The sequence below is a fragment of the Mobula hypostoma genome, chromosome 12 (genome assembly GCF_963921235.1).
Source record: "Mobula hypostoma chromosome 12, sMobHyp1.1, whole genome shotgun sequence".
Classification (NCBI taxonomy): domain Eukaryota; kingdom Metazoa; phylum Chordata; class Chondrichthyes; order Myliobatiformes; family Myliobatidae; genus Mobula; species Mobula hypostoma.
This window is the reverse complement of record NC_086108.1, coordinates 93,500,061-93,523,795: the sequence shown is the minus strand read 5'-3', so window position 1 is coordinate 93,523,795 and position 23,735 is coordinate 93,500,061. Positions and strand designations below refer to the sequence as shown.

Below are 23,735 nucleotides of genomic sequence, written 5' to 3'. Positions count from 1 at the left end.
ATAATAAATACCTCAAATAGCATACACCAACAACAGACGTAACTGCTGAACGGAACCTACCGACACAGCTATTACAAAGTTCACAGGCAAAATGTACCAAATCATTCTTCATTCAAGCATAAACAAAATTCATAGACCCATTTGGAACTTCTGTTCCAAATCTCATAAGACTGAAATCTTGCAAGACATCAGTTTCCTGTGCCGTTAAGCACACTAACAGGGTGAACGTACTGTGAGTAAGCCATAACAAAGTACTCTTTAATTAACTTCTTTTGAAGAAGCTGTAGTACAACCTTCTTGGAACAAATCATTTTGAAAAAGCAATACAGTGCGAATAATAAAAAAATTTTCTGGTTCAATAAATCTGCGTAAAATTTCTCTGCAAGGACCTCCTCACTCCCCCAGAAGTTGGCAACTATAATCCAACATTTCAGTTCCTTCCCCTCTCTGCTTCCCCCCACGAAGAGTAAGCTCTCGTTTGGAATAAAACTCTTAAGTATACGGCACAAATTATTTAAATACTTGTCTTCATTGCCAATTCACACTCGAAAATGCAGTTTATATATTCAAACTTTGCAGTAAATTATATACAATTATGTTGCCCTGAAGAATTGCACAAGCCTTTATCAATATCCTAATTTAGCACTTCACTGATGCTACCACTAGCTTTTCTGTGCAAAATATGTAAATGGAAGGCATTTTTCCTGTTGCAGGAAAGCTTCTGTTAAAAGATTTTGCTTTTAGTCTTTTGATCTCATCAAGTTTTAAGGAAATAAACTTCCTGCAGATTTTGTTCACATCCAAGACATAAACACAAGTAGTAAGTATGAACAATAACTCCATCAAGAATTTTAAAGACAATGACAATTTGAGGTAGATATTTTGCCACATCTTTACAACTAGATAACTTACAAAGCTAAGATTAAAAAAGTTCCAGTAACTCTTTCCAAATCTTTCTGTAACTTCCTGAGTAGCAGACTATCTATAGCAAACTTCATAATAAAAAAATGGGTGTGGATACAAAAATATATTTATAGAACATTAAAGTTAACAACTGCAAGAACACCTTTCCCCAAGTATACCCGCTTCTTAGTTGTGTCCTCTTTTATTGTTTTCTGGTGTGAAAAGCAAAACAAAGGATCACAATAATATAAGACTAACAAATGAAATAAATGAGAAAGGCTTTTAAAATAAAATGTGATTTCCGATGACATACAATGCACAATGTCTTCTACTAAGTGCTTCCTTAGTGCACAAGATTTGAATGTGTTGAACATGAAAATGCAATTTCAGATTTCCCACTGAGAGATACTTTTATCTGGAAAGCTTTGTCAGAAAAGCAGAGCAATTGATCGAATTGACTAACAGGCTTGTCTGCTATCATCTATATAAAATTCATTAAGTATGATTAACTCAAAATATATAATAAAAATACTACAGAGAAATGAACAGGATGCAAAAAAACTGATCAAATCCCTTAAACTTTACCTCAGATCAATAAAATAGCTCTTTAATCAGGAGGAAGATAATGACCAAAGTTTTAAACCAAACAAGAGCATAGAATGACATCTCCACCATTGCAAAATATTGTAGCACCCTGGCATTCAAGATAAAAGTTTTGAGCCTATCCTAAAGGGCAGCTAGAATCTGGAACATACTGCCTGAGTGGATGATGGAGACAGGTACTTTCACAACATTTAAGTAAATCAAGACATTTAATTGCCACGAAATGGAAGATTGTGGGTAAGTTCTGGTCAATGAGATTACTATAGATGGGGCTATTGTTGGCCAGAATGGACATAATGGACTGAGAGGCTTCTTTCTGTGCTGCCTGACTCAAAATAAGTACCAGTGCATTCAAGTTTCACCACATAGATATGGTTATGCCAGCATCTCTTTCATAATGTAGCTATTCTCTTCCCTAAATTTCCTAGCTTTCATGAACTTTGCCACAGTAAACAGATGATAAAATATTCATTTAAGACCTTGCCCATCTCCCGTGGCTCTACCTGCAGATGACAACTTGATTGCTAGCCAGTTCTAAGAGCAGTGATACACTTGTGAAATGCAATAAGATTATTCAGGATCAAATTGTGAAAGGTGGGGGGGGGGGGGAGGAACAAAGATCAAAAGTGGTTAAGGCATAATAAAGTAAAGTTACAGAACAAATTAAAGCTACCAGTATTGGTTATTGTCCATTGAATGTGACAATGACAGGAAACCTGTGCAGGAGTTTTTTTTTAAAAATGTGTAAAGAGCCATTTTACTGGGGGTGTTCCACTCTCTCAATTTCAGAAGTCCAGGTCCAATGGTACGAGTAGATGTCAAAACTAGAGTCTTCCCTGGTTACAGGGGGTGACCACAATTTCTTCTGTGCCTCATTATGCCCTTTGCTCTCCACATACTATTGCTGAACCACTTTCCTGGCCACTGTACCTCACTGTAGATCCCATCTGCCCAGTCCACTTGAGTTGTCTTCGCATGCTAGGACAGGCAGGTTCCTATCTCATCGTGGTAAGGGACCTGCCAGCTACTCTCACCTGATTTAGCCCACCTGTTGAAGCGGTGTATGGGGTGTGGCCACTGTCACATACAGACAGCCACTTGGAGCCACAGCTGAGTGTCTGGTGGGGATCAAAGGTAACATTCAATTCAATTGTCAAAATCCTCAAATTCCTCATAGTTCCTAACTTGGAAGTCGTAAAATCCTTTCATTTTCACTCCCTGCTGTTTCTAGCTTCTCCAAATCTCAATGCTCGATTGACACCAGTGAGCACAATGGTTCTGAATTTTCTTGCCAACTATCAGTGACAAAGATCACTGCTTTTTGAACACTCTAAGCATGGCATAGCGTTTAACAGCCACATAAGTAGGTGCGACTGATGCTACTTAAACCTGTCTGGCAAGTCTCTTGCCCCATTTGGATGGCATAGTGTCTCAAGTAAACAAAAGGAGTCCCGGCTATTTTCTCAATTTGTTTTGGTTCTTTAAGAGTTGCCCCAAATAGCCAATAGTCCAATTAACTGGAATCCACTGTATTAAGCCACATTTCATGGTGTAGATTCAAATCCACCAGGTGGTGCTAGTTTGAGGAATACTTTTCTTACTTGCACAAACTTTTTCTTTCCATCAACACCTTTTTGAATTTGAAGTTAAAATTCAATGAAGTGTAAAATTAACAAACAAATATAAACACTAGGATTTGTAATGAAAACACAAGAGCACAAATTTTAGTTTAATAATAGGTCTCAAATTCATGTGCCTAATCATTGCAACACCTTATTCTACTTAGAAGTGGGAGAAAATAAACCAGCACACAAGAGATCAAGCAATATGAAATCTACAAATTGTTCTGAAATAAAGCTTTTGTTTGCATACAATATACTTAAATATTTCTATTTTAATACAGTTCAGTCACATTAAATATTTCTTTAAATAAATTTACATATTGTTATGCAATTGAATTGTTTGCTCTTACCTTTTACTTTCGAAATCACTGTCCCTGTCGCACTTAGAATATCCACTGAATTTAATGACTGATGTTTGCTGATCACCAATTTTAAAACCCTTAACAGCTCTCCTAGACGTTCATGAGCCATCTGACGTAAACTTTTATTTTCTGGAAAAAACATATCAAGTTAACAGACAAGAACTTTTCTGTAAAAAAGCAAAGGTATACCCAAATAATGTTTAATCATTTACTGGCAGCACTCAAAGTTCATTACCAACAATTTTACAAATTAACTCAAAAATGAAATACACTGAAGTTAATAAAAAAAATCAAATATATGTTAAAATAATAACTGGATAAAATAACTACATACACCCAGATTAGAAGTGAGGGGTCCCTTGGGCAGAGAATGAAGATAAAAACTACAGAAAATCTGCAGAAGCTGGAAATCTAAGCAACACACACAAAACACTAACTACAGGAACTCAACAGGCCAGGCAGCATCAATGGAAAAGAGCAAGTCAATGTTTCCGGCTGAGACCCTTCATCAGGACTAGAGGAAAAAAAAGATGAGGAGTAAAAGTTAGAGGTGGGTGGGGGGGGGGGGGCAAGAAGGTGAAGAAACATAAGGTGACAGGTGTAACTGGGCGGGGATGAAGTAAAGAGCTAGGAAGTTGATTGGTGAGAGATACCAGGCTAGAGAAGAGGGAATCTGATAGGAGAGGACAGCCAGCCATGGGAAAAAGAAAAAGGGGAGGAGCACTAGTGGGAGAGGATAAGCAGTCAAGGAGATGAGGTGAGAGAGGGAAAAGAAGATGGGACTGGTGAAGGGGGGGGGGGGGTTGTTTCATAACCTGAAGTTTGAGAAGTCGACGTTCACGGCATCAGGTTGGAGGCTACCCAGACGGAATACAAGGTGCTGTTCCTCCGGCCTCATCTTGACAGTAGAGGAGGCCATAGACTGACATGTCAGAATGGGAAGTGGGATTAAAATGGGTGGCCCACTTGCTGCTTTCCACAAGTATTGCTCCCTACGCGATTCCCTTGTCCATTTGTCCCTCCCCACTAATTTCCCTCCTGGCACTTATCCTTGCAGTGGAACAAGTGCTACACCTACCCTACACCTCCTTCCTCACTACCATTCAGGACTCCAAACAGTCCTTCCAGGTAAGGTGACACTTTACCTGTGAGTGCTGGGGTCATCTATTGTATCCGATGCTCCTGGTGTGGCCTCCTGTATATTGGTGAGACCCAACATAGACTGGGAGACCATTTCGCCAAGTACCTGCCAGAAAAAGCAGGATCTCCCAGTGGCAACCCATTTTAATTCCACTTCCCATTCTCATATGTCAATCAATGGATTCCTCTACCCAGATTCTGTCTGGGTAGCCTCCAACCTGATGGCATGAACAAACACTTCTCAAACTTCTGGTACTGCCCACACCCCACGCTCCTTCACCAGTCCCATTTCCCTCTCTGACCTTCTCTTTACATGCCTACCACCTCCCTCTGGTGCTCCCCCACCCCCTTTTTCTTTCTTCCATGGCCTTCTGTCCTCTATCAGATTCCCCATTCACTAGCCCTGTATCTCCTTCACCAGTCAACATTCCAGCTCTTTACTTCACTCCTCACCCTCCCAGTTTCACCTATCACCTTCTGGTTCTTCCTCCCCTCACCCCACTTTCTACTCTAACTCATTTTTTCCCCAGTCCTGATGAAGGATCTTAGCCCAAAATGTCAAATGTACTCTTTTCCATAGATACTGTCAGACCTGCAGAGTTCCTCCAGCATATTGAGTGAAGATGCAACTTTTTTTTTACAAAGAAGGGAATCCCAAAAGTGCAAACTCTCAATATACTGTGTCACTTTCAAATGATTAATGACACACCACCCCATGTACAACATGCACCCTTCACAACTGTCTCATGTGACCTTTTAACAAAAAAAAAACTTCTGGCAAAGATGTGCACTGAATTGTACTGCATATTGCATTAGTTCCAACCAGAAGTTTAAAATTTGGCAAACGTTGTTTAATCCATTTAAGGACAATAATGAAAAACTCTAAATTTCACAAATCGCAGCTGCCTGCTAGGTTTGCAGCTGCATACCATCTCTGCAGGCCTGTGAGAAGGGAATAAATATGGGAAAACTATGGAAAATAGGAGAAAATGGGAGTGGTAGGTAGGTAATAGTGTAATTAGACCTCCTAGTAGCTGGATCAGACCTTATGTGCCTTGACCTTGGGTGCATCAAGTTCAGAGGTCAAGCAGTTTGAGATCTGCAGTTAGCACTTCAGGAGATCCCTTGAAGTGCTAAACTTAAAGTGCTTAACAGAGGCTGCTGATACCAATTGTTTTTAAATAAAACATTTTATGATGTAAAATTCATTTTTTGTACTATGTCTAGTGAGTGGTGACAGGGTGGGAAGGGACAGAGGAATGATAAATTAATTTACACATCATACATCCCTTCCAGCAGTTATGACTTTGTAAGTAACTCATTATAAACCAACCTTTTGATCCAAACTTTGTCTTTAATTAAGATGATCAAACATGCAGGAACATCAGGGAAATAAAGCTTGTGTGAAGGTGAATCATAACAGAATAAAGAACAGTACAGCACAGTACAGGCCCTACATGACATTCCCACTTTCCTCCAACCACCATAAAATTATGCCCTCACATATTAGCCATTTCTGCACCGGAGGAAAAAAAAAGTGCTGGTTATCCACTCTGCCTGTGCTTTTCATCGTATACATCCCTTTAAGTCACTTCTCATCCTTTTTCGCTCTAAAAGAAAAAAAAAGCCCTCGCTTGCTCAACCTTTACTCATAAGACGTTCTCTAACCCAGGCAGCATCCCGGTAAATCTCTGTCCAATCGTCCCCCTCCTGGCATTTATCCCTGAAAGTGTGACAAGTGCTACACCTGCCCCTACATCTCCCTTACCACCCATCATTCACAGTCCAAATAGTCCTTTCAGGTGAGGTAACACGTCACTTAGAAGGGATCCTCTTGTATCCAGTGCTCCCGGTGTAGCCTCCTCTACATTAGTGAGACCCACAGCTAATTAAGGGACCACTTTGTTAGCATCTTTGCTCTGCCCATCCCTAAGGCAGGATCTACCAGTAGATACACACTTAAATTTGACTTTCCATTTTGACATATGGGAGTAGAGGAGGCCAGGGACAGAGGCCAAATACAGGTTGGAGGAGAAACACATCACAGCATATTCCAACCTGATGGCGTGAACACTGATTTCCCTAACTTCTGATAATTCCCCCCTCCCTCCTGCTTTTTTCTATTCCTCATACAGTTTACCCTCTCACTTCTCTTCTCCACACCTGCCCATTACCTCCCTTTAGTTCCCCTCCTTCCCCTTCTCTCTTGGTACCCTGTCCTCTCCTATTAGATGCCCTTTACTTCAGTCCATTACTCTTCTACATATCCTCTCCCAGTTTCTTATTTCATGCCCACATCACTACCAACCCATCTTCCCTCCCACCTCATTTCACTCATCACCTGCCAGCCTGTACTCCTTCCATTCTCCCCTTCCTTTCATTTCCAATCCTGATGAAGGGCCTTGACCAAAAATATTAACTGTTTATTCTCCACACTACATGCTGACTGACTTGTTGAGTTCCTCTATCAATGTATGCGTTACTCAAGATTTCCTGCATCTGCAGAATCTTATGATAGTATCCATTTTAATTTCCTGGCCAAGTTCTACTTCAAAGTTATTTACAACCTGTGACCCAATTAACTAATTTAAGTTTGAAACCTGCATGTCCTCTATCTCAAAGTTCAAAGTTTCATGTGGTCCTAACCTAACATATACTCTACTGCAATTACAAAGATTCAAAAATTTAAAGTACATTTATGATCAAAATATATATTCAGAATGCAGTTCTGAGATTTGTCCTCCTGCAGGCAGCCATGAAACAAAGAAACACCCTGGAACCTGTTCAAAGAAAATTCAAACCCCCAGTGTGGACAAAAAAGAACAAATTGCACGAATGGCAAAAAGCGAGTGAACAGCACACAATATATCAAACCAGGAGTCCAGGAGTATTCAGTTTAGTCTAGTTCTGAGCTCCTAGCTGACTACAGGCTGCAGAACAAGTCTTCAACAAAGTGACCCTGTCCGAATCAATCATCCTGATCAGTAGTAGGCAGCCGTCGATCCCAGGGGATCACCGGTTTGCGCCTTGGGTGGACTGTGTCCTTTCCAGGGTGTAAGCCTGGGTGGGAAGATTTGAAGAACCGGCTGCTACCCATGCAGCGGGTTCCCCCTCTCCACATCACCGATACGGTCCAAGGGAAGGGCAGACACCGATACAGCTTGGCACCAATGTCGTCGCAGAGATTGCCAGTGTGAAGATGTAAACAACATCAAACTGTCTTAGGGACCCCGGCTCCAGATTTCTTCCTCGGGGTTTACTCCTGAAGTCTTTTTCATGGGTGGGTATGGCCACAAGGCAGCGGAGGTTTACAAATCAGAGTTTTTCTTCTCCTAGGCGGGCTGCCGCCTTTCTCCTGGGTGAGCCCCATTTGCCCGAAATCAAACCGCTCATGAACAGCCAAAAAAAAAAGAACCTGAATCCAGAAACTCAACCTGAAAGCACCTCCCCCCCACCACCCCAAGTCAACAGCCATGAAACTCGCCGATCAATCCTTGCAACGTGGAACCCAAGCCTTCAACAGCAGCTAGTGAGAGGGCAAGGAAGACCGGTCCAAAGCAGGCAGATAGCGTTGAACAACCACCTGCATTCCATTTTTGTCTCTGCTCAGCATCTCAATCTGAGAGAAGCAATGGAGTCAATCAAGGGACTGCACCCTTTGTTCAGGCCTGCAGGCTGAGCCCTCCACTCCCAACTTCACTGAACTCCCTCGGAGACAGCGAAGTGCCAGATCACTCAACTGGCCCTAAAACATACCACCAAGATATAAATCACAGGTTCCAATCACATGCATCTTAGCAGTAGAATCATATTTGAAAGTAGAAGTACAAGAGGTAGTTTCTTAAACTGTCTGCAGGACGTCACCATCAGTCGTTGCTGCTCTCTGATGCCATCCTGAAGCACAGATTCCTGCTGAAGACTCCGGCACCATCTCTAGACTCAGTGATTCTAATACATTACTCGTGTGTCTTGGAACTTTATCTGTAATCTTAATCACATCAAAATCTCAGATGGCCAAATTATTTCATGCTCACTCATTCCTCTATTCCCTATGAAAATGTAGCCTACATTTAGTTAAATTAACTCATGACCTATCAATCCACTTCTTTTAACACCCATCAATCCTAGAAATCTTTTCCACATCCTTTCCAATGAGGTTTCTTCAACACAAACTCAATCTGCTCCTTTTGCCTCACTACTGAAAGCTGTGCCATCATCCTCAATTAAACCTCTTCCACCTCATCACTGCTCTTTATGAGGCTATTAAGTCCTACTCTGACCAAATGCTGAGTTATCCCTTTATATATCAATTTTTGCTTGGTATTCATTTTATATTATGATTTGAGGCTTCTTGGAATACTTCTCATAAATGTAAACTATGCCTGGTTGCTGTGCCATGTAATGAGATTTTCTGTACAATTAATTTTAATTTAATGCAAGAACAAATGAGGTGGAGAAAAAAAATAGAGCAACTGCTGCACAGAAGCAACAGAAGAAATCTGGATTATATTTGAGCTTGCTATGGGAAACAAAAATTCACTGAATGGACAAGTGTGTGGTTTAAGGTGCAGTCAATTTTATTACAACAATCATTTTGATGTTTGCCAAGATGTTATTCTATCCTATTGCTCCGGGCTCAAAGCACCATTCCTCAACAGTCAATGTATTCTGAATTCCAGAATGAAAGAGAACCACAGATAGTTGTTTCTTCAAACCCATGTTACCATATCATAATAATTCAATTTGTGATATTTTGTAGTAATCCCTACAATAGTGAAATAGCAGCATATTGAGTCACAGTAGCATCCAAATCAGTCTCCAGTAGTCAGCAAACAGATGCAAGTCAATCACCTATGGCTTACCAGTTAACAAGCAGCTTCATTCCAAAAGGAACATACAAGAATCAGCAGTAGCTTTGGCAAGTATAATTAAGAATCTAAATTTGAAATTTTAGAAATATACATAACTTCCACTAAAATCTTAGTTTTGCTCATGAGAGAATACATAAACAGAGCTCTCACGGAATTATTCAGATTATAAGTTTGCTCCAATTAGACACAGACTATTTAATTTAAAAACTTCAACATCACTGATTGCGGAACTTTATTGCTTTTCTACATTAAATGATGTGTGTTTAACTAGATTGATACGTCAATTTAAAGACAGTCATGTCAGTGGTGTTAAACAGTTTTCAGACCACATAATAATGTGCAACTAAACTATAACAACCAAAAAACAATGATTGTGTACACATTGCTCACAAAACATGAAAGTGATCCGACAGGGCAAGTGGATGGGATAGTCATTATATGGTTTATTTTAATCAGTAATAGAAAGGACACAAGAAAATAATAGGCACTCAGCCTCTCAAGTCTGCCCTGCCATTCAATATGATCATGGCTCATTTGTCCCAATCCACATCTCTTCTGCAACAATTCCACGTAGTGCTCAATTCCACGATCCTTCAAAATTTTGTCTCCGCCCTCTCTATAAATTATTAATAACCCAGCTTCCTGAACTCAGAAATTCACCTCTGCATAGTAACCGTATTTTAAATTGCAACCCCCAATCCTGCAACTACTTCCCTTCATCTGAGATTCTCCAATGAAGGAGAACAATGACAGGCACAAAGGTAGTTTCTGTGATGGATTTGTTTGGTATGGGATATAGTTCATATAATACTTTGAATTATCCACATCTTTTACATACATCTTGACTGATATATGCCTGTCATTGCTGCCTGTGCCACATGACAGTGAAGATAGGAATAGAGTGAGGTGGGAGATAAATGCATGGCTGAAGAATTGGAGCAGAGTGCAAGGATTCAGATTTCTAAATAATTGGGACCTCTTCTGGGCCAGGTGGGACCTATAAAAAATGGAATGGTTGCACTTGAATTCGAGGAGGACCAATATTCTTGTGGGCAGGTTATAAGGGAAAAGATGAAATATGAAAGCAGACAAGCCAATAATATAAAGCAGGATACCAAAAGTTTTTTCAGTTATATAAAAAAAAAGAGTAAAAGGGAGGTGAGAATTGATATTGGGCCACTGGAAAATAATGCTGGTGAGGTAGTAACGGGGGGGAGGGGGATGGGTGGAACAAAGAAAAGGCAGATGAACTTAATGGGTACTTTGCATCTGTCTTCACTGTATAAAACAATAGCAGTGTGCCAGAGGTCCATGAGTGTCATGGAGCAGGAGTGAGTGCCATTGCTATTGCAAAGGAAAAAGTCTTAAAGAAAAAAGCTCAAAGGTCTTAAGATGGATAAGGCATCTGGACCAGACAGACTACATCCCAGAGTCCTGAAAGAGATTGCTGAAGAGATGATGGATACATTGGTCATGATCTTTCAAGAATCACTTGGTTTTGGCATGGTCCCGGAGGTCTGGAAAATTGAAAGTGTCACTCCACAATTTAAGAAGGGGCAAGGGTAAAAGAAAGGAAATTATAGGCTGGTTAACCCAACCTCAGTCGTTGGGAAAGTGCTGGAATCTATCATTAAGGATGAAGTTTCAGGGTACTTGGAGACTAATGATAAAGTAAGTTAAAGTCAGCATGGTTTCTGTAAAGGGAAATCTTGCCTGACAAATCTGTTAGAGTTCTTCAAGGAATTAACAAGCAGGGTGGGCAAAGGAGAGGCAGTAGATAGCATTCACTTAGATTCTCAGAAGGCATTTTGATAAGGTGCCACACACAAGGCTGCTTAACAAGATAAAATCCTATGGCATTACAGGAAAGATACGGGCATGGACAGAGGAATGGCTGACAGGGAGGAGGCAATGAGCAGGAATAAAAGGGGCCTTTTCTGGCTGACTGCCAGTGACTAGTGGTGTTCCTCAGGCATCAGTATTATAACCGATACTTTTCACATTGTCTGTCAATAGATTGGATAATGGAATTGATGGCTTTGTGGCAAAGCTTGCAGATAATACAAAGATAGGTGGAGGGGTAGGTAGTGCTGAGGAAGCAATGCAATTGCAGCGGGACTTAGACAAATTGGAAGAATGGGCAAAAAAAGTGGCAGATGGAATACATTGTTGAGAAACGTATGATAATGCATTTTAGTAAAAGGAACAATAGTGCAGACTTTTATCTAAATGGGAGAAGGTTTAAATGTCAGAAGTGCAGAAGGACTTGGGAGTCCTTGTGCTAGGCTCCTGGAAGGTTAATGTACAGGTCGAGCCTGTTGTAAAGAAGGCAAATGCAATGTTGGCATTTATTTCAAAGGGAATAGAATATAAAAGCAAGAAGATAATGCTGAACCTTTATAAGACACTAGTCAAGCCACATGTGGAGTACTGTCAACAGTTTTGGGCCCCATATCTCAGAAAGGATGTGTTGGCATTGGAGAGCGTTCAGAGGATGATTCTGGGAATGAAGGGATTAATATATGAGGAGCGTTTGGCAGCTTTGGGCCAGTACTTCCTGGAATTTAGGAGAATCCAAGGGGATCTCATTGAAACCTACCAAATGTTGAAAGGACTAGATAGGGTGGATGTGGAGAGGATGTTTCCTATGGTGGGGGTATCCAGAATTGCAGGGCATAGCCTCAAAACTGAGGGGCGACCTTTTAGAACGGATGCAAGGAGAATTTTTTTTAGCCAGAGAGTAGTGAATCTGTGGAACGTTCCACTGTGGAATGCTCCGCCACAAACTGTGATGGAGGCCAAGTCCATGAGTATATCTATGATGGAAGTTGATCGTTTCCTGATTGGTCAGGGCATCAAAGGTTACAGCGAGACTGCAGGTGTATGGGATCGAGTGGGATCTGGATCAGCCATGACGGAATGGCAGAGCAGACTCGATGTGTGGAATAGCCTAATTCTGCTTCTATGTCTTATGATGCTTGCCCATTTGCCTTCACATTGACTATTACTTATTGACTACAGCTCCACTTTCAATACTATAAATCCAAGCAATCTCATCTCAAACTTCTAAAATGGGACTCAACACTTCCCTAAGCAAATGGATCTCTGACTTTCTAAACAACAGACTGCAATCACTAAGGATAGCAGCAAAACTTCCACAACTATCCTCATCACTGGTGCCCTACAAGGCTGTATCCTCAGCCCACTACTCTATTCCCTTTCCACTCACAACCGTGTGGCCAGATTGTGCTCCAACTCCATCTACACCAGGGGTTCTCAACCTTTTTAGCTGACTTGATGTCTCTTCTAGTGAAGTCAAGGTCACGCAGCCACTTGTTTATTGCATTCACTCTCCAGAAATGGCTGCGTGACCTTGGCTTCACTAGGAGAGAGATCAAGTCAACCAGCAGGGCTGTAGCTGAGGCAGCAGAGAAAGGATCAGCATGGGTGTGGACCAAGTATGTCCAGAGGGGCAGATAGTCAGACAGTGTATACATATCTTGCAAACCCTTCAGTAGTTGCATAGACACCTGAAGAGCAGATTATTTGTTGGATGGAAGTGACCAACAACTCTGATAGAGGCAGATGCCAAGCTTTTAAGCTCACCAGTGGGAGATGGTGCTTTAGCACTGCTGGCCCACCACCTCGAGGGAGTCTTGATCATAAGCAGGCCGAAACTCCTGAAGACAGGTGGCAGATCAACTGATGATCCCACTGGTGACAGCGCAGGACAGTTAACATCTTAGTCCACGTGTATTTTGTAACTCAAGACTATTGAATGGTTCTCCAGCATGATAAGAGGACTTTTGATCTCACAATTTATCTTATTGTCAACTTGCAATACACTCAGTACTGTAACACATTTTTGCCCTCGTTATTGCTTTACCTCAATGCACTGTTGAAATGATCTGTAATATGCAATATATCTGTAGTGTGCAATACGAGAGAAAATAAAGTGAATTACAGTAAATATAATTAAATTAAATAGTGCAAAAAAAAGTAGTGAGATAGTGTTCATGGGTTCACTATTCATTCAGAAATCTGATGGCAGAGCAGAAGAAACCGTTCCTGAATCTTTCGAGTGTGAGCCTTCAGGCTCCTGTACCTCTTCCCTGATGGTAGCAATGAGAAGAGGGCGCGTCCTGGGTGATGGGGATCCTTAATGTTGGATGCTGCCTTTTTCAGGCATCGCTCCTTGAAGATGTCCTAGATATTATGGAGGCCAGTACCCCTGATGGAGCTAGGTTTACAAGTCTCTGCAACTTATTTTGATCCTGTGCTGTAGTGCCCCCTCCTTCATACCAGACAGTGATGCAGTCAGTTAAAATGCTCTCCACTGTACATCTGTAGAAATTTGCTAGTGTCTTTGGTGACGTAACAAATCTCCTCATACCCAAATGAAATGTAGCTACTATCATGCCTTCTTTGTAACTGCATTGATATGTTGGGCCCAGGATTGATCCTTAGATGTACTGACATCCAGAAACTTGAAATTGCTCACTCTTTCCACTTCTAATCCCTCTATGAGGACTGGTGTGTGTTCCTTCATCTTACCCTTTCTGACTAAAGTCCACAATCAGTTCTTTGGTCTTGCGAGTGCAAGGTTGCTGCTCTGACACCACTCAACTTGCTGATATCTCGTTCCTCTATTCATCATCTGAAATTCTGCCAATAGTTCTGTTGTCAGCAAATTTATAGATAGCATTGGAGCTGTCCTAGACACACAGTCATGGTAGAGAGAGTAGAGCAAGGAGCTAAGCACGCATCTCTGAGCTGCACTAGTGTTGACTGTCAGCGAGATGGATATGTTACATGCAACTAATTTCATTGATATTTTGTGGGTCAATTATAAGATTGCAAACACCTATAAGCCATCAAATGACACATTAGTGACACTCTTCCCTGCAAATGGCAGTTAGAGAAAGAAGAAAAAGAGATCTGCACTGATTTAGTGCCTTTCACCACAACAGGATTTAACAAAGAAGATTACAGCCAAAAGTACTTTTGCAGTGTAGTTATTTTGCTTACTTGTTTGCTCAGGCATATGAGAGTTTGTCAAGGACAGGAGAGAAGGCACGTTGCAAACTTCAAGAATATCCCCAACTCTAATGGTGGAACGGCAAAGGCATTCAAAACTGTCTCTTCCACTAGTGGGTCCTTTTAATCACAGAAACCAGTCTTTAGCCTATTTTTTTTTAAACCAACACATGATAGCACCAGAAGGCTGAGAACACCTGATACAAACTGAAACCCAATCACATTCTGATTCTCATGCTGAAAGGTTCCAGAACGAGCTGCATTTCTATAGTTTTTAATCGTAACAATTTGGAAAGTTGCCTAACTTTTCCTGTTTGGGAAAAAAAAGTCAACTTCAATTTAGGATCTGGACATAAATGCAAGACCTGCATTTATTTTCCACCCCTCTCAAAAAATATGGGTGAACTGCCTTGAAATGCTGCTGTCCTTCCAGTGAAGGCAATCACAGTGCAGCTGGGGAAGGAATCAAAGATTTCAATGCAGTGGCTGAAGTTCAGGGGTAGAGGTTGCAGATCTGAGAGCTGCAACTGAACAGTCTATTGGTCATGTATTCTATGACTGGTAGAAACAGAATCCATGATCTGCCAGTGGTGAAGAGACTAAATGTACAGGGTGATGGACAGGCTATCAATCAAGCTTATTTCTGTCCTGGATAGCGTGGAGCTTTGAGTTGGCAGAGTTGTACTTTACCAGCTAAGCAGAGATCATTCAATCATGCTTCTCACTTCCACCTTATAGATGGTGAAAATGCTTCAAGAAGTCAGAAGGCAAGTCGCTTAGACTCCTGGGACCAGATGCCCAATTGACTAGCTATATAAATATCATTGCTATGAGGGGAGGTTAATGTATTCCAACATCCAAATATCGGTTGCTGGATTCACCTATGGATGCTCAAGTTCTGTCCAATTCTCGCTACAGGGCATTTACTTGCATTTACTAAGGGAATTAATATTACACAGTCATTAATAATGTACCTATTTTGGTCTAACCTTATTATGGAAGGCTGGTCATTGATGAAGCAGCTGAAGATGCTTGGGCCCAATGCACACCCCAAGAAAATCCTGGTGTGGTATCTCAGTCAGCAGAGTGACAAAACTAATAGTGCCAAAACTCGAGGTCAATATTGACCTGGTGCTGTCTGTATTGTGTTTGTATGTTCTCCTTGTAGGTTTCCTCCACATTTGAAAAATTGAGTTATTAGCAATTAATGGCTATAGTAATTTATTCCCAGTGGGCAGGGAAGTGGGAGAATCCAAGGGAAATGACCGAATGTTGTAAGAGTAGGTTATAGAGAATATAAGTAGGGGAGTGGAATTGTTTTATGAGCCAAAATAGACTCAATGGGTCAAGTAGCCTCGTTCTGTGTTACAAAGAAGATATGGACAAAACTCACGGACAACCAAAGTGATACTCAAGTGTTATCAGCAATCTCCTCTGATATACTATTTGCACAATCCTACAATAATTTAGCTCATTGCAGTTGAGCACCAAATTACAACCACTAATATATATCTACAGCAAGCGTTGGTTAGTTGAGGAACTCTGGTTCAAACTTGATGACCTGGAATCTAAGATTCAAACACTATGACAGACCAGGGAGTGGGAGAATGTTGCTATGATTCAAGAGGCATTGGATTAACTACTTCAACTTCTGTTTGTGGGTAGGGATAAGAGAGTGTAACAGTATTTGAGGCAGGTAAGGGAATATCGGAGGAACCCCAGTCCTTGAGCTTGTCAAACAGGTCTGAGATTCTTGCTGCTTGTGCAGATGAGAGTGTGAGTTGTAGCAAACATGAGCAACCCAAGTGTGACTCCATGGTTCAGGGAGCTATTCAAGGGTGGGGGGGGGGCGGGGGGAAAAGAGGAGAGAGAGAGAGAAAAGAAAGACAGTTGTATTTGGCGATAGTATAGTCAGGGGAACAGACACAATTCTCTGTCACAAGGATCATGAGCCTCACAGGCTGTATTGCCTGCCTGGTGCCTGGGTTCGGGACACTATGTCTGACCTGCAGAGGAATTTGGACCAGGATGGGAAAGATTCAGTTGTTGTGCTCCTTGTGGGTCCCAACAACATGAATAAGGAAAGAGGTTCTGCTGAGGAAATGTGAACAGTTAGGAACTAAATTAAAAAGTAGAACCTAAAATGTAATCATCTCTGTAATGCTTCCAGAGCCATGTTCAAATTGGCAAAAGGTCAACAAAATTAGAGGGTTAAATTTGTGGCTCAAGGATTAGTAAAGGAGGTTGGCTTAAATAGGTGGAACATTGGCACCAATATTGTGGAAGGAGGGAACTGTTCTGATGGGACGGGGTCCAACTGAACCATACTGAGACAAGGGTCCTGGCGAATCACATAACAAGGGCCTTGGATACGGTTTTAGTAAACTAAATCGTGGAGGCTATTGGCTCAACAGACAGTAAACATATGGATAGAGTCAAAGGAAGTAGTAGTGCAGGGGAAGTTACTGAAGTATCCAGAATTTAAAAAAGACAAAGTTTAGGAAAAAAAATTAACTTCAGACAACATGGAGACACACTTGAGAAGAAGAGTGGTGACTACAGGATGAAAGCTGTTATATTTGAATGCACACAGTGAAATTGGCAAGTATGATGTGGACATTAGTCATGGCTGAAAGACCACAGCTAAACATCCTATCAAAAAGTAGATGGCAGAGGTGGTGGGGTGGCTCAGTTAGTTAAAAGCACAAAATCAAATCCTTAGAAAGGTGCAGAATCCTTGTGAATAGAGTTAAGAAACCGCAAAGGTAAAAAGACCCTGATGGGAGTTATATGCAGCCTCTGAACAGTAGATTCGGGAAATGGCAATTCTACATTTGGTTTCAAACAATGAACCAGATTTGATTAGAGTACTTAAGGTAAAGGAACCCTTAGGAGGCCGTGATTACAATATAATAGAATTCACCCAGCAATTTGGGAGGAAGAAAAAATCCGTTGGTTTTACAGTTGAGTAAAAGGTAACTACAGAGGCATGAGAAAAGGAGATGACCGAATTGGTTGGAAAGTGACCCTGGCAGGGATGATGGTAGAGTACAACAACAAGAGCTTCAGGAAATGCAGGATTATTTCATCCCAAAGGCGACAACACATTCTAAAAGGAGTACGAGGATGAGGCAAGGTGGTAAGGGAAGTCAAAGCCAGCATAAAAGGAGGGGGCATACAATATTGCAAATAGTAGCAGGAAATTAAGAGAATTGGGAAACTTTTAAAAAACTAACAGAAGGCAATTAAAAAAGCCACAAGGGGAGAAAAGATGAAATGTCAAGGTACGCTAGGGAATAATACAAGAAGATACCATAATTTTTTCCGAACATAGTGGATACCAGTTAATTGGGACACATCAGGACCAATACATTTCAGCCAATTAAGCGGCTGCCCCAATCAGCCGAAGTTCCACAGAAATAATTTAAAAGGTATTTAAAAAAAAGAGAAACTACGGTGTAACTGAGTAATAAATTAAGTATTTAAATGAAATAGAGAATAAATTAGATCCCTAGAGAAAAGGATCTTGGTGATAGTATGGATGACTTGCAGTGGACTGAAAAGCTTGAGCATGTAAATATTAAGGAAGAGAATGTGCTGGTGCTTTTGGAAAGCATCAAGTTGGGTAAGTCACCGGGATCAGACGGGTTGTACCCCAGGCTACTGTGGGAACCTAGGGAGGAGACTGCTGAGCCTCTGGTGATAATCTGTGCATCATCAATGAGGACGGGAGAGGTTCTGGAGGATTGGAGGGTTGCGGATTTTGTTCCGTCATTCAAGAAAGAGTAGAGATAGCCCAGGAAATTGTAGGCCAGTGAGTCTTACTTCAGTAGTTGGCAAGTTGATGGAGAAAATCCTGAGAGGCAGGATTTATGAACATTTGGAGAGGCATAATATGATTAGGAATAGTCAGCATGGCTTTGTCAAAGGCAGGTCATGCCTTACGAGCCTGACTGGAATTTTTGAGGATGTGACTAAACACATTGATGAAGGTAGAGCCATAGATGTAGTGTATATGGATTTCAGCAAGGCATTTGATAATGTACCCAATGCAAGGCTTATTGAGAAAGGAAGGTGGCATGGGATCCAAGGGGACATTGCTTTGTCGATCCAGAACTGGTTTGCCCACAGAAGGCAAAGAGTAGTTGTAGATGGGTCATATTCTGTATCGAGGTCGGTGACCAGTGGTGTGCCTCAGGAATCTGTTCTGGGACCCCTTCTTTTTGTGATTTTTATAAATGACCTGCATGAGGAAGTGGAGGGATGGGTTAGCAAATTTGCTGATGACACAAAGGTTGATGGTGCTGTGGATAGTATGGAAGGCTGTCAGAGGTTACAGTGGGACATTGATAGGATGCAAAACTGGGCTGAGAAGTGGCAGATGGAATTCAACCCAGATAAGTGTGAGGTAGTTCATTTTGGTAGGGGAAATATGATGGCAGAATATAGTATTAATGGTAAGACTCTTGGCAGTGTGGAGGATCAGAAGGATCTTGAGGTCCGAGTCCATAGGACACTGAAAGCTTTGGTGTAGGTTGACTCTGCGGTTAAGAAGGCATAAGGTGCATTGGCCTTCATCAACCGTGGGATTGAGTTTAAGAGCTGAGAGGTAATGTTGCAGCTATATAGGACCCTGGTCAGACCCCACTTGGAGTACTGTGCTCAATTCTGGTCGCTCACTACAGGAAGGACATGGAAACCATAGAAAGGGTGCAGAGGAGATTTACAAGGATGTTGCCTGGATTGGGCAGCATACCTTATAAGAATACGTTGAGTGAAGTCAGCCTTTCTCCTTGGAGCGACAGGGGATGAGAGGTGACCTGATAGAGGTGTAGAAGATAATGAGAGGCATTGATTGTGTGGATAGTCAGAGGGTTTTCTCAGGGCTGAAATGGCTAGGAGAGGGCATATTTTTAAGGTGCTTGGAAGTAGGTACAGAGGAGATGTCAAGGGTAAGTTTTTTTAAAAACGCAGAGAGTGGTGAATGCGTGGAATGGGCTGCCGGCGGGGGTGGTGGAGGCGGAAACAATAACAATAGGGTCTTTTAAGAGACTCCTGGATAGATACATGGAGCTTAGAAAAATAGTTATCGGAGGAATTCATCCAGTGTATGCTGCAGTGTTCTTTTCATAGACTTTAAGTGAACAAAATCAGCGCGGACACCTAGTGCAGATAATGGACTGCCTTCATGCAATGTTTTTGAAAACTGTATCCTCCAAATCTTCATTTTCATTGTGACATTTAAGGTGACTGTCATTTTCAAATTCTTCATAGTTCCTAACCAGATGAAGTAGTGAAATAGTTTCATTTTCACTCCCGGCGATTTCTGGTATCTGCAACCTAGAATGTTTGAATACATAGTGAGCAAAACAGTTCTGAATTGTCTGCTGTGGCAAAAATCACTGCTTTTTGAACACAAACACGTGCAAGTGACTGACTCTAGTTAGAAACTGTTCAGCAAGTCTCCTGTCCCAATTAAGTGGCAGCATCCCAAATAAATGAAGTGAAACCTGGCTATTTTCTCAAATTGTTTTTGTTCTTTAAGAGTTGTCCCAAATAAGCGGCTGCCCTGATTAACCAATGGCTCAATTAATCCAGAATCTACTGTATATAAAGTGAAAGACTGGACATGGGAGTGTGTAAAATGATGCTGGAGAGGTAGTAATGGAGAATGGCAGATATGGCGGATGAACTAAATGACTATTTTACATCAGTTTTCTCCGTAGATGACGTCAACGTGCCAGAAATTTAAGCGTTGTGGGGGGGGGGGGGGGAAGAGAGGGAGAGAGGTGAACATAGTTCTTATTACTAAGAGGGTGCTGGGGAAACTGAAATTTACCTGACCAAATGGGCTTGTGTTCTGAAATTGGTAGCTAAAAAGACTGTGGAAGCATCAGTAGTGATCATTTAAGAATCATGATTATTTAGTAATCACTAGAGTCAGAATGGTTCCAGAGAACTGGGAAAAAAAACTCTCTCTTTCCCTCCTTATAAGGGAGGGAGGCAAAAAACAAGAGATCGTGGGCTAATTAGCCTGTCTTCAGTAGTTGGTAAGATTTTAAAGTCCATTATTATGGATGAGGTTTCAGGGTATTTGGAAGCACAAGTTAAAATAGGCCTAAATCAGCTTTTAGGGGAAATCATGCCCGACAAAGCTGTTGGAATACCTTAAGGAAATAACAAGGAGGATAGACAATGCAGTCTCTTTTGTGACCTCCTTCATGCATACCTCAGATATCCTACCTCTCCCAGAAGTTCTGGGAGTCTCCCACAAATTAATAGTGGCTCCCTGATGCCTGCAAATTATATACAATATCCCAGAAATTGATTTTTTTGAGTGCGAGCATAAGAGAACGCGCGCAAGAGAGCGAGAGCAAGGGCAAGAAAGCCAGCGCGAGTGAGAGCAACGAGAGAGAGCGCGAGAGCGCGCATGAAAGCAAGCGCGAGAGAGGGTGAGAGCAAGAAAGAGCGAGAGAGTTCCAAAAAAAGTCAGAGTGGCAGAGTGTTCCAAAAGAAAATATAAAACGTACGTCACCCCAGACTACACTAAAGTGTACCCCTGCCTAATAGGGGTCAAAAATAATGACAGTGTTGCTCGCTGCACTATTTGCAACAGTGACTTTTCTATTGCCCATGGTGGGTTAAGACTGCAAAAGACGTGGTGAGTTTAACAGGTGTCAGTCGTTCATTAGCATAGCTAACGTTATTTAAACTAGCTGGCTAGCTGTTAAGGAGCTACTCTATTGCAGACATCCCACCTCTCCCGGAAGTCTCCCGCAAATTGATGATGCTACCTCCCTGAAATGAGTTTTTGCAGGGTAGGATGTCTGATACCTTACAATTCTCAAGAGGCTTGCTTGATTTTTGCTTTGTAAAACTTAAATATACGTCCTTCTTCCTCTTAACTAAACGTTCCACCTTTATCATTAGCTGTGACTCCTTTATCGTACCATCCTTTCCTTGTATCAGGGGATAAACCTACACATAACCTCAAGCAAGTGGTTCCAAACCAACCACATTTCTGCTATGCACTTCCCCGAGAATATTTATACTGAATTTACTCTCCCAATTTCCTGACTAATAACTTTGAAATTAGCCCTCCCCCAATTAGATACTTTCCCATATTGTCTGCTCTTATCTTTGTCCATGGCTGTGCTAAAGGTTAGGGAGCTCTGAAATGCTCATCCATAGAGAGGTCCATCACCTGACCACGTTCATTGTCTTGTACTAGATCCAGTATGGCCTTTCTTTTAGTTAGCTTGTCCATATACTGCATCAGGAATCCTTTCCAGACACACCCAACAAATTCTGCCCCACCTAAACCTTTTGCACTAAGGAGGTCCCATATTTAAGGATCGATGTGCTGGAGGATCCAGATGAGGTTTACAAGATTGATTCTGAGTTGAGAATGTTAACATGTGAGAAATGTTTGACGGCTCTGGCCCTGTACTTACTGGAGTCAGAGGATGGAGAGATGATGAGGAATTTCTTTAGCTAGAGGTTGAGGAATTAATTCCCACAGGCAGTTGCAGAGGCCGAGTCATTGCGCATATTTAAAGCGGAGGTTGATAGTAAGGTTATAGGGAGAAGACTGGAAAATGAGGTGGGGGGGGGGGAAAGAGAAATAAATCAGCCTGATTGAATCAGCCTGATCAGCCAGCAGAAACAACGGGGAGAATGACCTAAATCAGTGATATGCCTTATGAGGTAAAAATAATCAAAAAATTTAAATACCGGGGTGAAGAATGAAAAAGACAGCATTTAACCAAATTTTGCACCAAGGACCTTTAGCAAAATTGAAGCCAATCGAATCAAAGGGAAAATCATCCACTGAATGTAACACAAAAAGACAGTTGTGTTTCTTACTTCTTGGATGTCAATCGCAGCCAAATGAAAAAAATTGTAATATTGTACAGAAAAATGTCCTAGTTCCAACCATCTTCAGCTGCTTCAATTACCATCATCACCTAGATAATCCTTCTAACTGTAATTCCTCAGAAAATGACAGTCTAAGCCTACAAGCAGCTTTCAAGCTATGGCTGATAAGTAACAGATTTTGTTTGATATTTCCAAGAGGCATAGGTGTACAAACAATCCTTGTAACATTCAGTAGCACATCTCTGCAGAATGCTATTGGACAAAACCAGACAGAAACTGATTGGCCAAATTAATTCTGAAGTTGTAAAAGTAAAAACTAAAATTTTGATAGAATATTCCATCTGCCTGATGAGTGCAATTCCAGAACTGATTGATGACATCCCTTCTTTTATTTTAAGCATTCATTTTCTTCTGGTGCACCGTGTCTGTGGCATGGGCCATCTGTAAAGTATACAGCAGCAACTCATCACAGCTTCAGAAGCACCTCCCAAACATGTGATATTTACTATCCAGTTCAAGAAAAGGAAGTCCATTGGAATGCCCCCATCTCTAGGTTCTCATCCATGGCTTCAGACTCTGATTTGAAAAAAATTATATACAACCACCATTACTTCTCCTCTGGGTTAAAACAGAGAAATTGCCTAAAGTGGGAGTAGATTAGGTAAAAGATGTGCCCCAATGCCTACACATTCAAGACACAAAAAATTGTTCAGTGAGAACATACCAAAAAAATTAAAACAGGAAGATAATTCAATTGTTAGACACTCTTCATAGTTCAGTTCAGCATGAAAACCTAAGTAGGGCCTATATTTTTCAGATTGTACAATCATAAAAATCTCATGAAAATCTTGAAAGCAAGATGTATAGAATATTTAATTGCTTACAAAAGAAGCCATTCAGTTCATTGAGTCTATGTTTGCTTTGCTGTCTGAGTCATTCCTCATAGCTCTGCCAGATTATGCATTGGTCTATTCTTCCTATAATTTATGAAGATTTAAGACCTGAGGTTTATGAAGGGAGAGAGGAGGAGAAAGCAACATACACCAGGCTGAAAGCCAGGCATGGACAAGTGACTGAAAAATTGGACTGTGATTGGTTGAGGTGATATAGTCCTGCCACAATGCAAGCCCTGTCTATTTTGTGAGAAACTGGAAAAAATGAGGTGGGATTACAGCAAGACAAGGCAAAACGCAGGTTTTGGGTCCACATTCGGGAAAAAAGAATTGAGTGTAAACATTCAAAAAACATCACTGAAGTTAGATTTTATATTTCAACTTTCTGCACTTGATTAGGCCATAAAGCTTAACTTTTAAAGGTTT

At 41.2% G+C, this 23,735-nt stretch overlaps 1 protein-coding gene across 1 annotated transcript in view; it reads right to left on the bottom strand.

The window, feature by feature from the left end:
• LOC134355002 (rho GTPase-activating protein 29-like) overlaps positions 1-23,735 on the bottom strand; it is a 73,287-nt gene that overhangs the window by 37,130 nt on the left and 12,422 nt on the right. The window contains exon 3 of the mRNA XM_063064620.1: positions 3,479-3,619. Within this exon, the coding sequence (XP_062920690.1) occupies positions 3,479-3,619 (141 nt within the window). The remainder of the gene's footprint in view (positions 1-3,478; positions 3,620-23,735) is intronic.